The sequence below is a fragment of the Tinamus guttatus genome, unplaced genomic scaffold (genome assembly GCF_059628265.1).
Source record: "Tinamus guttatus ecotype Peru unplaced genomic scaffold, ASM5962826v1 Tinamus_guttatus_pri_ptg000806l, whole genome shotgun sequence".
Classification (NCBI taxonomy): domain Eukaryota; kingdom Metazoa; phylum Chordata; class Aves; order Tinamiformes; family Tinamidae; genus Tinamus; species Tinamus guttatus.
In genome coordinates this window covers 1013238-1032229 of record NW_028289340.1, presented here as the reverse complement: position 1 = coordinate 1032229, position 18992 = coordinate 1013238, and the positions used below count along the sequence as shown (strand labels likewise).

The 18992-nt window shown below is 39.6% G+C and overlaps 1 protein-coding gene across 3 annotated transcripts in view; it reads right to left on the bottom strand.

Annotated features, from left to right (window-relative positions):
- The window catches only part of FILIP1 (filamin A interacting protein 1), a 101478-nt gene that overhangs the window by 1725 nt on the left and 80761 nt on the right, over positions 1-18992 (bottom strand). For 2 of the 3 annotated variants that reach the window (XM_088537536.1, XM_010213169.2), the window contains 2 exons: positions 13913-16718; positions 7791-8012 (listed from right to left, as the gene is read on the bottom strand). In XM_088537536.1, coding sequence (XP_088393662.1) covers positions 7806-8012; positions 13913-16718 — 3013 coding nt within the window. In that variant the 3' untranslated portion in view covers positions 7791-7805. Of the gene's footprint in view, positions 1-7790; positions 8013-13912; positions 16719-18992 lie in introns of those variants that run through there. The other variant, XM_010213170.2, reaches the window with a different exon arrangement.

Here is an 18992-nt window from a genome sequence, read left to right as displayed (position 1 = left end):
TAGATTGTTGCATAAATACACGAGAAATCTGCCACTAGGTGGCATGTTCTAGTTATATTACATACATTGAATCAGAAAAGCAGGGCTAAGGCAACACTCAAGGAAGTATGTTCAGGAAAATGAATTAATAGAATTTCCAAGATAAAATATTTCCTTTTGATTTGTCATTAAAAAAATTGTTTTCAACACGACATCTATACTTTTTGTCCCAGATTTGAGCGATGAACCCAGAAGAACTACAAACTACGTTAAAATTTGTCTCATGACCAATGCTTTTTAAATTCATGCTCTTGAAGAATATGATAAAAAAGCTGCATTTACTTAAGTTCAGATTGTAATCTTAGGTGAAATTTCCCATTAACTCCAAAGGGAGTTACATGAACTTTCTAAGAAGCAAATTGTTCTTAATATTCACTATGTGTGTTAGATATAAATACATGAAATTTAGAAACAAAGTCTAAAAACTAAATGGGTAGAAGCAAAACACCATCTTCCCTGCAAAGGCTTGATTACTGATTGACCAGCAAAACTACAGGAGGTTTCTGAATCAAAGTCTTCTTCCTAGAGACCAAATATAACAGTTATGCAGAAGAGAGTGAGAAATACAAAAATAATGAAATCATTTCCACTTCTAATATTCATTTTTTCATTAACTTCTCATACACAGATGCATATGCATGCTCTTTAGTATTTTTAACATTAACTTTGCATTATAACTGTATATATAAAAATTATATTCTAGTTAATAAAGATGTCCAAACAGTTATTAGCCTTAAATTTTAGTAGGGTAGATTTTATCAGAGATTTGTAAGAATAACCTCTGTAAGAATATGATTTTTCTTCTGTATAATATGACTATATAGATTTTTCTAGGATTACAGATCTGAACATATAAAGGACCTATACAATCACCTAAACAAAAATTTTATTGATAGGAAAATTAAAAGATGGTATGTAAAAATGCTTAATCTGTTTTTAATCTGATTGATGTAAATCAGAATTCCTCAGAGAAATACACCATTAACATCTGGCCTATTAGAAATACCAATTCATATTATGAAGTATATGAACTGATGCTTTCACATATGAGGTTTAATTTCTTCTTCATACAAACAAATAACACCAAATGATACAAAAATGTATACACCACAGACAAGTCCAAGTGACAGAAGTATTACACATCTGTATTTCTGCTTTTCAAATCCTGTTGAAAAGAGTTCTTAAAGTCATTTCTACTTGAATCTTGTCAAAAGACAAGAAAAATAAATCCAGATGTGATCCTATGTGGTTTTGTTCTCAGGGATGATAGCTCGCAGTTTGAGAGCAGTTAAGCCTGATCACATTTTTCCAAAAAGTCAAGACTAGTGCCTGTGTAGTAAGAGTGACTCAAAGTGTAGCTAACATCTACAATGACAAATGTTGGACGCGGTTTTGCCCGAGAGAGCTCAGTCAAAATTAAGGGAAAGAGAATAATTCACATAGACTTAGGGGAGAAAAACATTCCCCTAAATGAAAACAAGTTGGAAAGATGAGCTCATAGGGGACTCCTGCCAGCAAGCTACAGGTTTCAAACTGACTCAATGAGATCAGCCACTGATGTGTGATAGGAACATATAATTGGTCTGAAAATTGTCCTTACTGGTGCAGCTTATGCCAAAGAGCCCCAAAACACAGCAGGACCGTAGCCTGCCCTCTCTAAAGACACATTCTTCGAATGATCAGAACCACTGAATATTAATGTAAATACTGTGCATGTTTGAGAACACATACAACATGTTTCGGGCAGTAACATATCATTTGGCATCTAACTGGCATGACTCAACAGATTAATGGGACTTGAGAGATTACTCACATGATACTAATTACTATGTGGTATAAGCAGTTTGAGGTTTAAACAGCGTAGGTAACATGCATACTCTGTTCAGAGGAGGTACAGCGGCCTGTTTTTTTGAAAAATCACACAAACGGAAGTCGCAAAAGGAAAAGTGGGCAAAATAAGTCAACGTGTCCATGTTTGTTCGAGCCATTGTTTACTTAGCATGTTTTAAGACCTGAGAGGAATCACCCAGGGGCTATAAATAGAGTTCTGTGCTCCCTCATTTTCAGTCACACTTACTCAAATAAATTGCACTGCTAATGATTACATTAGGAATCATTATATGTATGAATAAATGTAACAATAATTCAGATGGCAGGATCCAATTAAAGAGCACTAAACTTTATTAGGAACTAGATTTAAAATCACACAGTGCAACTGGAAAATTCAGACCGCATCTTCTCATCAGTATATGATCTGTATTGGCTCATGCTCTTGACCCATCTCTGCCTTACTGCTGCCCCAAGCTGTACACTCGGCCGCTGAGTTTGCTCTCACTCCTGCTTGCACAGCTTCACAGTCAGCCAGAACAAGGGGTGTCTCTAGCTGACATTGAGCTCTACCAAAAAGGCTAAAATGAGCCCTCAGCCAGTCCTGAACAAGCTGAAGTTACAGCTCCACTAGCAGTGGCACCAGGGAAGGAGCAAAATCAGGAGGTAGCAGCACTGCCACCCTCTTTCTCGTGCCAGCAAGAATATATGTTAGGCGAAAGTTGCCACAGAGCTACTTCAGAGTCAAAAGGACACAAACTGCATAAAGGGAAATACAGATTAGGTGCTCTAAAAAGCCCATTGTAGTGAGGATGGTCAGACATTGGCACAACTTGTCCAGAAAGCCTTTGCAATCTCCATCCTTGGAGATAAAAAGTCAACTGGACAAGGCCCTGAACAACTTCACTGGACTTTGACATGAGCCTTTTTGAACGGGGAGCTTAAACAGATGGTCTCCAGAGTTCTCTTTCAACCCAAATTGTTCTATAATTCTACAATTGGGACAACATAGACAACAAGAGACTCAAAGACTGAGCCTTGTGACTCAGTTGTAACCGTGCACACACGCTGTAACCGTGCATGTTACTGAGACATGAAATGGCTCACCATCACACTCTTGGAAACAGAACAGAACAGAACTTCTGAGGCACTCGTGGGCATACCCAAACTAGGTCTTTGTCACTTTGTGATTATGATACGGGATAGGAGCAGCAAAACGCAGCTTTTATGCTACCTTAAAATGCTGGTGGCACTACAGTCTCCACAGCCACTCTGTACTGGAATTCAGAATTGTTTACTTGATACCTTATTATCTTCTGTCAGCCACAAGGAGAGTGAATCAAGAAAATGACGTGATGAACAGGAATCTACCTAAATACAAGCAAGAGACTAATAATGAGGACAAAGTCATAAACTCTGAATCCTGCCCTTCTCTGAAGCTTTGGTGTCTATTTTAAGTGTCATTGCCAGAGACTCCTTCCTGTGCTGTGACTGCAGTCTTCTCATGAAGTTCGCTGATCAGGCCCTTTCTCGAGATTTTAAAAGGACTGAAAGATATTAAAGGGCTGAGAAAGAGGTAAATATTTTCGCTTATACAAATGTGCCATAGTAAGAGGACTCACCCAAAATATGAGGATTCTAGGTTCATCTGCCTAAAGTAATTCAAGTCCCTATCTCCTCACTTCCAAAAGACTACTGTAACCATCATGATTACCCTGGTTTGAATCCATTTTGCTATTGAAACTTCATTAAAAAAATACAGATAGAAAAGAAGAGGGAAAACATGATTAGTAATTCTAGGTGATCACCTGGTCACCTCAGACCAGGTGAGGAAGGCCTCATTTCCACATTCCAATCCAGTCACGAAAAATGCACAAAAAGCAGCCCTGTAAATAGAGGCACTAATGTTTTCGCATGGATTTGTGCCTCACAGTTTGATTCTTTGCTGCCTAATAAAATCTGAGGTCTGAACAAAGCTTGTCCCTGGGGCATTTCTGACATCACTCTCTTGTCTTGGTTCTTTGATGTCGTATAAGGGTGAGCTCATGCCACATTCTTTCCTGCAGTGCTGGCATTGTTAAGGTCTTTCTCCTCTTCTCAGTTGCTTTCTTCATTAAATGGGAGGAACTTCTTATTCTTGAGGCTGCTATTGCTTTGTCAGATTTGGCTGAATTTGGTTGAGGGGTTTGATGTTATTCACCAGCAGAGGGATGGCTGAACACAGACTGTGCTGTCTCACAAGCCTTCTTTTCACAGAAAGCCAGGCTCAAAAGCAGCCTTTGGAATGAGGACCAAAATCTGGGGTTCCCTCCTACTAGTTCAGTACCTTGACCACTCAGCTAGTCTTTATTTCTGCTCAGTAAATAGTGAAGCACTGCATGTGATAGGAGAGAGAGGGAGATGGCACCTTCTCTCCCATGAACTGTCTCTCCACGCTACTGGCAGACTGGGTTGGAGTTAATGTGGGTTTGAATCTCCTCAGATATTGGTAAGAAGGGGGACTAGTCTCCAACCTTTGAAGGAAGACTTCAATAAAAACTTTTTTTTAAAGATGAGCAGCACTACTGTTATGTTTGTGTGGTACTTGATCTCCTAGGAGGCATTCATGGTTCCACAATCACTTCGGAACAGCCACTGGTTCCCTATGCTTGACTCTTCTGGCCCAAGAGTCTCAATACTGCAGTGGAACTCAGCTAGGTTGAAACTGGCCTTCATGCCTTGTGCCAGATTCCTTTTAGTTCAGATCAGTTCCCCTTTTAAGTTTCAATAATTGTTCCATCTCAAGGGACCACCACAAGGAAGTGAGAGCTTCACTGACTGGAGGCAATGAAAAAAACAGGACTGTATCATTCAATTCCCATGGAGGACTATATGCTCACTTCAAATGACAATGAAATCGTGCCTTGTATTAAAGCTCTGAGAGGAAATAAAAGGATTCTAGATTATGGATCCCCGGTTTAGAGGCTGCAGTGCTAGATAAGTCAATATTGAAACACTGCTACACAAATACAGGAGCACTTCCATGCAAGCTGGTACTTGAGCTGGAGCTTTACAGACTGTACTTAAAATCAGTTGTCTCGATTGCCACGCGGAGACGATGTTAAATGGAGAACATTATTATAGTCACTAAACATAACATCTGTCTTCAGATTCAGAAGAAACTCCAACACAATTAAAAAAATCATGCTTCAACTCATAAGACTTCTAAACTACAGGCTTTTTTTTGCCTTTTTTTTTTTTTCCAATATCATTGCCTTAACCTTCTTCTTATGCATTTCATAAACAAGTATCTCAGGTCAATTAAAACAGGCATTAAAAATTAATGAATGCAACTAAATACATATTTTTAGTTATCAGTTGAACCGGTTGCCTCACTTCAAACTTTGAACTTTCTGTTGGGCTGGCTTGGGAAGCAAAAGTTCCTTACTGTTGTGCTACCTCTGGGAAAAATAACAGGACCTTTCATCTGACCTGTCTGGAATTTCTCAAGTGTGTCTCATGAAGTCCTACTGATCCTACAAGAGCAATTCCTAGCTTGTGCCTTCAGTTCTGGTTCTTTTGCTCAAATTTATGTGCCCTGGATTTCAGGTCCTGTAAAGCTCAATTGTTTCTTCAGGTGAATTAGTTTCTAAGATCTCATCCAAAACAAACAAACTTCTCAATTACAGACACACTTAGAGTATTGCCCTGGGTACAGCAACAGTTAACTAAGGAAAAGCTAGTTTCTTAAAAAAAAAAAAAAAAAAAAAAAAGAGAAGGAAAGCTTAAGCCAGCTGTAGTCCATCACTGTATCAGCCACATTAGCTTGGGGCTCATGTTTGCAGTATTATTTAAATGACTGTTTTGAACCGAAGGTTTGCTTCAGTGCCAGTATTTGGAGTGAATATGCAGCTAAAAGCTCATAATAATGTGTTTTCTTCAAGCATCTGCTAAAAAGTCTATATTACAGTAGGAACAGTAAGAACTCAGCAACAATTTATTGACAAATTGAGGCTTTTAAGTGATAAAAATTAGTTGAGAGAATCTGATGTATTTCTGGCATTGTAACTTACTTTGCTTTTTAATTCCAAGTTGTATCTAAAATACCAGGAAGAGAATGTTATGAGAAACGGTACAAATACAAACCTGATTTTCAGATGCCATAGAAACCAGAATTTTAACAGGTATTGCAAGTGCTACACACATGTAAAACTTAAAGCCTACTTCTTTTCAGATGTGATCCTATGATATCCTCCACACAGGGTCCTTCATGGACCTAAATGCTGGCTTTACTCTGGGGTAATGCACATATCTGGGTCTCAAACTAGAGAGCAGTGCAAAGGGCTGACTGAAGATATTGCTTGCATTGAATATAATTTTGCTGATCTTCCGTAGTAGAATCTTCTATCAAATCTTTCCTCCTAAAGAGAAAGCCATTGAATACTTCACCCAGTGGTTCATTTTCTTTTCTGTGAGCTGTTATTTGTTATTCATCAACTGTCTTCCGGTCTTTTCTTCTGTAACCTATTCCCAAACACTGTCTGCTTTATAGTTTTGGTGACAGGTAAAGTATTACACGAGTTTTAAAACCCACATTTATCAATCTGCTCAGCTCACTTTCTCTTGTTTGAAATTTTCTTCACTGGAAATTGAGCACTTAATGCCCTGAAATAACTGTAGAGTTATTAAATAAACAATCATCTGCACCCACACCCATTTCCATGCTGAAACAATTCTTTAAAGCATGCTTAAAAATGCAAACATGTAAATAAGGAAATCACAAGGAAAAAAAGAATCTCTATGGTACTGTGGTCTGCATTTAAGAGAAACACATCAAACTGTGAATTCAGGGTAACGTGCATACCAAGCCCTGTCTTTTTCACTGTCTACATGTGAGTTGTGTTCCTAGACATCAACTTCTGCCACCAGCAGCCAGTGCTAAGAATTCATCGTATGACAGAAGGATGCTTAGCACTTAGGGGTCATATACAACAATTTCCTCTTACAAGGAAAACAGAAAGGCTAATGAAGACTTGCTGCATAGACTTTAGTGGTCCTTGGTGCAGGCGCAAATGGACTGTATTGATTTTAACTAGATCAATGTTTCGTATACTTTTTTTTTTTCAAGAATAATTACCTTTTGGCTCACCTGCCTTTACGTGACTCCTGTCTTGGCAGTAGTGTGGTCAGGGAAGTGAGACTCGGCTGTAAGCAGTGACTTTTGAAAGAAATGATCTCCTGCCTAGTATTGCTGCTGCCGAGTGTTTTGCAACCTCCCAGCCTCCCTACCTCCTTGAATTTTGTAACCCCCTTGAGAATGCAACACACACAAGAGAAACGCTGATTTAGATGAGAGGTTCCTAGAGAAAAGGTGGCTCGTGTGATGCTGCTCTTTTTCTTTTCCCCCCTCTCCTGCTATTATTTTATTAAGATTATTGTATATTATATAATAATATAATTATTTTATTAAAATAAAACATCAAGCATATTCCTCGCTAGCATTGCTTCCCAAGACAACCAGGTGTGAAGTGCTCACAAACAGGGAGGATTGTGTTCCATGCAGTAGCCAAGGTGGAAAGTGATCCCCTAATGTGGAAGACAATCTATTAAAAGTGACCACCCTATCTCCAGCCTATTGTAGTGACCAAACTAGCCCAAATTTCTTAAAAAGTTACCAGCCCTGTAACGAACAGTTATTCTGGACTAGTGCAGATGCCCATTCTCACTCCCCCATCTGGAAGTATCCCTGAGGCTCCACTGCCCTGCTGATGGCTTTCTCCCCTCCAGTGAAGAAAAAAAAGGGATGTTGTTAAATTAAGTAGTCAGTGCACACACTTATTAGTTTGTTATCAGTCGGAGGGCTTCATTAGTATATGGAGACATTAGCAAGCAGACAGACCGGGGTCTGCCTGCCACGGCAGCAGTAAAACCTGCGCAACCTACCCCCTCCGCCACCGCCATCAGCCCTTCCCCCCGCCCAGGGAGGCAGAGCTGCTGGCTGAAGACTTCTTCAGTTCTATTTTCATAGACTGAGTCTCGGCACGAGGCTCGAATTTTGCCACATTTCCTGCTCCTGGGGCTGCCACTACTGGCTTTCCTGCTTTCATACCTTTTGACACGGGAATGCGGGTGGGTGTAGGTCTCGGGGATGACCCATCCTGTCCTGTCTGCAAGAGAGAGAGAGAAAATGACATAACATGAAAACTTTTTCCTTCTCATGTATCTTCACCTTATACATTTTATTACATCTCAAGCAACATTGTATGAGTTCACTCTCATTAGTAAATCAATGGCACATCTCAAAGCTGGGAGTAACAAACCCTGCATAAGTGGGACCCAAGGTACAAAGTCAGCATCTAGCTATCTCATAGGACCCCTGCAAAACTCCACAGCACAAAACAGTCCAGTACTACCAAAACTGCATCAGAGGCTACCAAGACTCTGAGCCGCCCAATGTGCAACACCAGCCTCACAAACAGCTGTTAGCATGGGCCATGGAAACAGAAGAGCCACGAGGCATTTAATGCTGAGCCCAGACTAGCCACCATAGTTCCAGACCTGCTCCAAGATTTGTATAGTTCAATTGAACTATACTTCCCCAAGTGTTTTGAGCCATGCTGGGGTAGCTTATTTCTGCACTAGGCAGTGCCAGTATAGAGGGACAGAGTAGGGGCTGGGACACAGAGACAAGAGAAAGACTTGGGGTTCCTTTTCCTCTTGCTGTGGGAGGAAGGGATGCACAAACCAGTGCTGCTGGGGTGGAGGTGTCACCCCCTTGAGCCAAAGCCCCACTCGATGAACCCTGGCACAGGGGAGACACACAGCCCAACTTCCCGGGGATACCTCAAGGCAATGTGGATATGAGTGCTCACTCTGTCAAACTGTTGCCATTTTCACTGCCTACCTAGTGTGCTCTTCCTCATGTTTGGTGATTTCAGAAAACAAACAAACAAAAAAACAAACAAAAAAACAAACAAACAAAAAAAAAAACAAAAACAAAACTATCCTGGGGCAACCCTGAATATTTTATTCTCCTGGAAGGAATGCAGCTGAACACCTTCAACCTCTGCACAGGGCTGGCAGATGCAGCGTAGCACCTACCCAGGAACTGGGTCCTTCTGGACTGTCAGCTGGAGGCCAGGCACCCTGACCTGCAGACCTGAAGCACGCAAGGAGAACTTGGGTAGACAAAGAGGTTTCAAAAGCTGGTTGGTCTTTTCTGTCTCCACACTAGCCAAATAATGTTGCACATACTCTTCAAAGACAAAGCTGGAAGTTCCCCTTTACAGACGTAAAGAGAATACTTACAGCCGTGACAACTGGGACAGGAAAACATGCTTCATCTTCTGCAGTATTAACTATAGGCAAAATGTTAAAATGACAATCTGAGTGTCTCAGCTGAATTTCAGATGTGACAAAATGTGTTTTCTGTTCAGCTAATCACCAATTAGTGAAGTCTTTGATTTCACAAGAGAACACCTTTTACAGGATGCTCAAATCCCAGTGAGACTTGTCCGCTAAATGAGTAAATTTGGTAGCTTATCACATACCAACAAGATAAAAGTAAACTATTGAAATAAATTAGATTAAGGGATTGCGTTGATTGTAGTGTGTATTTGCACATTTACTTAAATGCTTTTAAAAAATGTTCCACAAAGAATTTCCTATTTCTCTCAAAGAAGGATTTTCCAGCTAGTAGCATCAGAGCCTTCTCTCTACATCCTAAGCATTCAAAGGAAAAGCATTCCTTAATCTTCTAAGACCAGCTCAAACCCCTATGTGTACACATACACACACACACACACACACAAATCACAATTGGAAAACTTGAATGCCGTCTGCCTGGCAGGAAGGAAGCCATTTTCAATAACTAAAGGCAACATTTACAATAGCAGTCTAAAGGCTAATATGGAACTCACATGTAGATGTCAAAACAAGTTAGGGCAATACAATTCGCTATGGCAAAACATGCAAATGCATTCCATCAGCCTTGGAAAATATGTCAACATCCCGTGGAACCCAAATGACAAACATCTTGTGCTCCCTGAAAGCGCTCCACAGTGTGTAAACATGAGGCAATCAGACGAAGTAGCTGGAATCTCAAGCATTCCTTGAGCTTTATTTGCATGTAAATTATTAACTAGGGATTTGGGCGCTTTTGAGTTACTCATTTCAAGCCTAAATCTCTCAAAATCACTTTGAAAAGAAGCCTAACTTGCCTGAAGTTGTTGGGTTTCATTACGGCATACTAATACGTTGATCATATGGAAGCTAATGCCTGCTTCACGTAGAGCTGCAAGAACATTTTGTATTTACTAAAGACAAAATGAACAAAGGTGGCTCTTCAGCAGCAGCCCCCTCGCATAAGCAGGCGATGGACACTCTCTGGTACAGTTCACTAACAGGAGTGTCAGAGAACCCACACAAATGTCTCTTGGTGATTTCTTGCAAAAACGTAACTCCAAGCAACTCCCTTTGCCCTGCCTGTCTGTTGGCTCCTTTCTTTTCTTCTGGTTGACACAGAAGAATTGTCGGTCCTTATGCGGCCAGCACAAAGCACCCGTAGAGCAGCCTCACCCGGAATGCAGAGGGAAGCTCAAGGCTCTGCGCTGGCAGGACATTCTAGTGGAATATTAGAGATGGCCAGAGCTAGATTAGTAAATACATTACTGCATTTGATAGCAAGATAAATACATGCAACTGCTTGTATTGTTCACACTGATAATCAGGGCTCACTGCGGCTGGTTACAAGTGTATTAGGCAGGGAGGTTGCATTAAGGTTGGACACTTGCATTAAAAGAAGAAAAGCAATTTGAATGTACAGAACATTTAGTGGTTTACAACAGATCCTGTTTAGTGTGTTTCATTAATAGGTGAAAGCAGTGATTTTATACATACATTCACTTTGGATTTTTTTTTTTTAATAACAAAATTGTTTTTTCACAACTTGTTCTTGAGCAGATCAGAGCCCAGTTCAGGCAAAAATGGTTGGCCTACACACAGGCATCTGAAGCAAGCTGACATGCTATTCAAGCTGCCAGCACGGGGCTGGTAGATAAGACACAGGATCTAAGGAGATCTCTGCTAAAGAAGATGGAAGTGGGCTACTTGACAGCTCTCAAAATGACACTGCAGAGCTGCACATTCAGACAACTGAGCCCTGAGAGGGTGGGATTTGAAACTGAGTCACTAACAGCCACTGCATGGAGTCTAGTGGACAGCTTGGGTCCCACTGAAGGACAGAGCCAGTGGCATCTCACCAGCCCTCCAGAAAGACACGGGTCTGTGCTACACCTACCGGTCTCTCATGTATGTCTTGACAGCCACAAGGCACGCAAATGGCATTTAGAAAACAAAGAAATGGAGCTTCTGATCTCTATAAGCTATGTCAGAAGCTTGGAGCATATATGGGACAACCTACAAATAGCTAAATGTAGATGTCAAAAAAATTTAGATGCCAACTAAATATTACTCAAATTAAAGTAGTTCTATAGCTGCTTCAATGTGTGCCTAGTTAGCTCTGGCACACAGCAGACTTTCAGCTGTTCTTCAAATCGAAGCCATTACAGACTCCAAAAAGGACTTGGGTCAGGGAGATAAGCTACTCTGTTCTGTATGTCAGTGTAAAACAACAAAATAAACAGTAACAGTCACTATTCCTCCACTCTCCTAGTTTGTCCACCATGAAATTAGTGTCTTCTGTTTATGGACTCATGCAGGGAGACACCAGAGATCAGGCACAACCTTTAAAAATGCCGTGTGTGCGCCTTAGAATTCACTTGCAGTATTGAAGATAATTCTACAAATTAAAATTGGAAAAGGAGTTAAATGTTTTCAAAGGATAAAAATAATGTCTGCAAATTTGTTACAGCAAGAGATGAGAGTTAAAAATTTTTAAATTATTTTCCCCTTTGTAGTTTGGCACCGCATTGCTACATCGTAGAGTACACCTTATGTGATGACAGCTACAAATAAAGCTTTGTACCATTTTCTTCTTTGATTTTATGAAGTCATACCCCTTTTTGGTTTATTCTGTACAGAAATAATTATAACTTTTTCTTCTGACTAGTGGCATTGAAATGTGTTCGTAAAACTGGCGTTTGCAAAAGAGAAGGTGAATTCACAACTTTTTTTTTCAGGGGATTAGGGAGAAAAGAGCACATTCAGGTTTGTTAAAAGTTCTCAGCTCCTCTGACTGGAAGCCTTAAAACCATAAAATTTAAAAAAAAGAAAAAAGTGCATAAGTTAAAGTAAATCTTACAGTTGAACTATTTTTCTTATATTTCAAATAGTAGAGGATGAAGTGAAGAAAGAAGCCACTTTCTAGCCAGATGAAAACAACAACACAAAAAAGTCTTGTCTTGGTTCAGTGCATCATCACAGAAGAAACGTCCAGTAAAAAAAAATAAGGAATTCTTACAAAAAGTTTTTCAAGCTTCTGCAAGACAAAGGAGTCCATAAATAAATGAATTCAAGACTTTTTCTTCTTGCCTATTGTGTGTAGAAAAACACTTTATAGTAAAGTACCTTCAGCACATTGTATATGGAGAGACTCAGAGAGGGCGTGCACATGCATAATCCCAAATAGATCAGTATGTTGAATGCAAGTTTTTTGTTTATTTTATTTATTCATTTTTTTTAGGTCAGGAAACTTAAATTAGAATGGCAGCCTCTCTCAAAATATGGAAACACTTCCATATAAATGCTTATTAATACACTTTGGAATTTTAGCTCGGAAAGAGATAGCTGGAGAGGTATGTTATAGAGGTCTAGCAACACCTGAGAAGTATGGGCAAATGCTATTTTGGGGATGACTATTCTGTATTAGTCAGGAAACAAGAATGAAGGTGTAACCAATGAAGATATTGCATAAAAGGTACCAAACAAAAGAAAGCATTTTTTTCCCATAGCCCAAAGCCAAATTCATTGCCCCGTGATGTTGCAGAAACGACGGCATGAGTTCAAAGAGCAATTACAAGAGTAAATAGAAAAAAACTCCACCACGGTCTAATAAACACAAAGATGACGCTACAGGCCCTGGTTCAGAAAGAAACTCCAGAAGTGGGGAAGGGACACTGAGAGGAATACTACTGTCTGCTTACCCAGACTTAAAATAATCTTTTCCTAACCATTTACTGTCAAGCAGGCTACCCTGAAGATAAATAAGCCTTTGGACTAATACAGCACTGCTGTTTTCATATTTTTGTTAAAAAACCTTTCCCCACAGAAATTCCAACTAAAACAATGCAAAAAAATCCCCAAGGCTAAGTCCATAGTAAACCTGATGAGACGACTACCTGTATTATCTAAGGTGGTTGCATACTGACTGACTTAAGGGTGAGTTTGTAAGGAAAAGGAGCAGGGCAATCTCCACAGAGGCACACTAGGAAAACACCAAGAAATATGGTGGAGGAACCACTATTGTAACACAGGATTTATAAAAGCTGAGAATGACAGAGATGCAGGAAGAGCTTTAATATTCACTGTCTGAAAGAGACTTGGAGCTCTAAATAATAATACCAGTGCCCTGCAATTTACTGCTCTGGAGTTCAGCAGACAAAGCATTATGTATATTACATAAGATATTAAATTATACATATATAGCACATATAATGGCATTATAGCAAATAAATACCAAGATCCTCCAGCTAGGCTAAAAACATTATGAATATTTTCGTAATTCAGAACTGCCACTTACTAAAAATAAGAATACAGTTTTCTGCCCTGTTAGCTCCCTCATTTTTCGCTCCTCTTTCACCTTCTTGGAAAGTTAGAGGTTTGCCATTATTTTCAGTAGCTCTGTAGGAACTTCCTTTGAAGGTTACTCCTTCGGGAGATAATACCAAAAGTACTCCAGTGTCCAACACTGGTACACTATTATCTTTCTTCACCAGAGGGGATTCTGACAAATTTGCAAGCTCTTATCTGAAACAAGTGTAGGGAAATTAAGAGTTTTCCCCCCACCCCACTCATTCTTTTCCCACTAGGTCTCAAATCCAAATCATGTTTTCCCTTCTCTTTACCATGAAGACTACGCAGAACCTCTACATAAAACTTTGCTGCTTACCACTGATTGTGTTCCTCGTGTGGACGATGTTGTAACAGGAGTTATAGTGATAGTACTTGTCACTTTGCTCGCTCCTGGTCGCGGGGACAGATTGTTCCGGGGGGATCGCAGGACAGTACCAGTCACAACTTCTTTTTCTGCTGCGATGTTCACCGGTCTGACTGTTATCACGGGACTTGCACCATCAGATGCAGCACCAGGAGAGCGCTTAAACTGAGAACCTAGGTGGATGTGAATTTTGTTGTCCTCTGTGGTTATTATGTTGGCGTTGGCATTGTACTTCCGGACTGGGGTTGGAACAGTTTGTTTTTCTGGTGTTACTTTGAAGACAGCCCTTCCCATGGTCATATCTTGTGACTGTGGAGAAACAGAGATTTCTGCTGGTGCTGCAGATGTCGATACTGTCATAATCTGAATTGGTGATGCAGGTCTGTCCACAAAGGGTGCTCTCCCTCCATCTGGAGACTTTTCTCTGGAAAATGTTGTTATAGTGACTGGAGACATAGAACGATCTGGGCCCATTGGGCTTTCACTGCCTTTTCCTTTTTGGGACATAACATTTGGAGAAGGAATGATGGTTATTCGTGGCTTCTGATTTCCCAAAGTAGGAATGACAGTGGTGCTTGAAAAGAATTCCTCTGAGGTTGGACTGGTTATCTCCAAAGTAGCTGTGCTATTCTCATGATCCGGTGTCACTCGAATATGAAGAGGTTGGCCTTGCTTTGGTGACAGGACAACCTCCCCAGGATGCCCTGCACTACCATGGCTTCGGGTTCCTTTGTCAGGAGTTCCCTGAGCCCCAGTTTCCCTCTTTCTCATCCACGGTATCCAAGATTTCCTCATTGCAAGTTCATTTGCTGCTGGAGGATATCTCTCAAGCACTGAAGAACGCTCCATGGGTTTTTTCAGACCTACCTGTCGCAGGTTGCTCATGATGTGGTTCTCCTCCTGGAAGGATTTCCTTATAAATACAGCAGGAGTTTCTTCTTCTGCTGCTTCACTGCTTACAGCATCTGTTTGCACACCAGTGGATGTCACAGGAACATCTACCATTCTCCGTCCATTTATGCTGGGTCTCAGAGCACGACTGTAACGCTTAGAAAGTTCCAACTCTCTTGTTAAGTTCAGAACTTCCTGCCCCATGCTTTTATTTTTATTTTCTTCCTCCATAAATCTTTGCTGAAGAACTGAATAATCAACTTGGAGCTGGGAAAGCTGGTCTTCTTTGTTCATCAGCTCATGGATTTTCTCCTTCAGTGCTTGAACTTCTGCTTTCAAATCTCTGCTTTTAGCCTCTTCCAGGCGAAACCTGTGCCTCAACTCGGCCTCCTGGCTCACTGCTTCACCTTTTTCTATGGCTTTGTTTTTGGCAATCTGGAGTTTCATCTCCTCCAGCTGTTGAGAAAGAAAGTTAGCTTTGTCCTGCTCAGTTCTAAATTTCTGCTCTAGCTGATCATACTCGTCTTCTGTCTTCATCAGATCTCCTTCAACCACTTCCAGTTGCTTGAGACGTTTTTTCAGTTTTTCAATTTCAATGGTAAGTTCCTTAATCTTATTGTCCTCATGACAAGCATGCTCCGGGCCTTTCCTGGCTCTACCTCTTGTTATTTCTCTTTCTACTTCCTCCATACCATCAATTCTTTTCTTTAACAGGTCAACTCTACAGCTTAGTTCAGAGGATTTTTCTTCTTCACTTTTCAGTTTGCAGATTAACTCATCTCTTTCCTTTGTTAAGCTAGACACTTTCTCCTCCATTTCAGATTTCATTTTCAAGAACTTCTTACTTTCTTCTATCAGTTTCTCAGTAACATCCATAACTTTCGCTTGTTCCACTTTAAAATTCTTGTTTAAACCTTCAACCTTTTTTTCCTCCTGTTTTATTTTTTCCATCATATTTTTTCGCTCATCAACCAACATTACAGTAAATGACTTCAGCTTTGTAAGGTCATCTTTTAAGCTTATTTCAGCCTTTTCCAAATCGCTTTCTGATGACTCAAGGTCTTTTACTCGAGCCTTCACCACTTCCAACTCATTTATCAAATCTTTAGTTAAATTCTTTTCTTTCTCCAAGTTTAATTGCAACTGGTTGCACTCAGACTTACTTTTACTAAAAGCCTCTTCCAGTTTCTCTAATTCTGACATTCTTTTCTGCAATTTTTCCACTTCAAGCCTCAGTTCTTTGCTATGATGCTCCTCCTTTTGCAGTTTATTTTTCAACTCTTTACACTGAGATTCAGTTTTTGTGATCTCTTCATCTTTTCCCTCCATCTCAAGCACACGCTTGCGGAGGTTTTCCACTTCCGCCATTAAGCTAGAGTTCCCACATTCCCCTTTTGCTATTTTATCTCTTAGTTCCTGAAGTTCTTCCTCTGCTTTTTGAAGATTTTTGTTAGTTTCTTCTAGTTCCTCTATTCGACGGGTCAACCCAACTAGCTTAAGCCTTAGCTGTCTATTATGCGACTCTTGATTAGCCAGTTTTGCCGTCATCTCCTCATGTTCTTGAGAAAATGATAATGTCCTGTGCTCAAGTTCCGTTTCTAACTTCATCAGTTTTTGTCCATCTTCTTTTGTTTTCGCAGTAATAATTTTAAGCTTTTCTTCTTCTTCCTTTAGTTTTTGATTTAGATCTTGTATTTTCTGGCTTTGTTGCCCAAGTTGTTCAATATGCATTTGTCTTTCATCCACCAGCATGAGTGCAAATGATTTGAGCTTGACTAGTTCTTCTCTTAGTTTATTGAGTCGTTTTGTATGTTCTTTCTCCTTGCGAGCTTGATAGATTTTCTCCTGCTCGAGAAGTTTCTTCAACCTGAAAAAAAGTTAGAACAAATGCATTACACTTGAAAATATATATAGTTGCTCTTTATTTCCACAGTTTTAAATCACTTTCATGTTAGGAAGATTTTTAGAGGGGAGGGAGGGGTTAATATCCTAAGTAGTCTTACATCAGATAACTACCTACTACAATTATATTTCCTAGCCAAAATATTTTAAATTACAGAAGCTAATTGAAAAAAACAGAAAACACCTAGAATAAAAAAAAAACAGTGAAATGTTATAGTATATAGATAACAAAAAAAAAAAACAGCTTTTAATTTCTTCACATTTACTTCTCAGGGTAGTGTTGGTGAAAGTATACTATATCCCAAAAGGACAAAAATATCTACTTATCGATTAATTTATATTGAACTTATTTTACATGAGGTGGAATGTAATGAGATGGATTAGTCACCAACGTGTTACACACCCAAAAAATGTGTAAAATAAAATTAAAAAATGAAACTAATTTATATATGCAGCCATACATAAATGTATCAATCTTGACCATAAATAAATCAGCTGGAGAGCAGAACAGTACTTCTGTACTTGACTGATAACCATCTGGGCATCACTGATGGGAGAAACTAGCAAGAAGAGAAGTTTGCCAGCACAGTGACTATTATATTAAAAGGTTTATTTTCCCAAGTTTATTTATTTCCCTATTCCATTTACAATAGTAGATTTTATTCACTACAAGGGTCAGACTAATCAAACCTTTGGCTACAGCTAACCTCAACTGGAAAAAGTTCTAATTTGTATCCTGTAAAGCTGTATTTTCAGACAACTGATGATAGACAAATTGGGCGTACCCACAGGAAAATAATTTAGACTGATATTTTCAAGGCATATCCGCACAACTTTTCAATGGAGCAGTGAAGGACATTTAAGCATTTTATATTTCTGCTTCATGTGTGTAATACATTGAGATCAGCACATGAAGCACCTGAACATACAGATTTATGTATGTACGCACCTGAATGCACAGATTTATGGGGATGGCGATCCTCATCTAATAAAGAGGTACAGAGCACAAGAATGTGTCTCCCACTAATTTAAGAGTTTTACCGAAAAAGCAGCAACATAATTTAGAAGACTCAAGTATGCATGCTGAGCGTACTGTGAAATGAAATGTTTTTCAAACCAACATCAAGCTACCTGCAACTCCCAAAGCAAGCTATGTGTAATGATTCAAAACCACTTCCTTTGCTCACTGAACGTCTAAAACATTTGCACTTTGCAGCCGAGGCACACAATGAAGTGACCATGCAACTTACCACCTGTCAGCTAACTTGTGGTAATTCTAACATCCAAATCACAGCAAAAACTGACCTTTATCAGTAATTCTATCTAAAATGCTGGACTGTAAGTGATAATGGATGAAGCAGAGATACACATTTCTGCCCCAGCAGTGTAGCAAACAGCTCCAGGGAACAACATCCTACACAGTGTCTCCTACAGCCCTCACCTGAATGCTGCACTAATAGCAGCAGTCCTATTAATTTCTCCAGTAACTATTAATGTTTCACTCCTCATTCCTCAGGGACCAGAAAGAACAGGAACTGGAATGAAAAGCTGTAAGACAAGAGAAGGAAGCCAGAAAACAGAACACAGGATGCAGTAGGTAGGGAAGGAGAAGGCTGAAGAATGCATTTGCAAACAAGAGTCGGATAGGATGTGGGAGTAACAGAATAGTAGGAACCAGCAGGAGAGAGAAAAACAAACCTTATAGCCAACCTTGCTGGGTCATAGATTATTCTCTAAAAAAAATCTCTTTAGTTTTGGCAATTCTTTGGAAAAGACTGAAAAGAAGTGCTGCTGTATGCCTCATTATGGGTCAAGTTAGAATGTCAAAAGATAAAAAAAAAAAAAAAAGACCCGTTGCCACTCACAAAGCACTCAATTTTCACACTGAAGAAGGAACTTTATTAGCATGCAATATATTCCCTAGCTCTTCTATCACACTGCTTTATTCAAAAGTTTCTGCCAAGAACTCTCCCTACTCTTCCCCATGGTACATTTTTAAAGAAATAGCATGCGTCCTTTCCACAAAACATTATTTGCTGAGACAGAACAGTTTTACCTAACCTGATGATCTTCTAAATGACCCATCTCTTAAAGCCATGAACACATAATGAAAATATGAGCTCCTAAAGAAAGTGAATGCTTCCAACCCCCATGGTGCCATAATAAAATTTTAAAGAGGTCCCCAAAAAAATCCACAGCAGAAAAAATACACAGCTTTTTGTTGTTTTCTTTTTTAAAT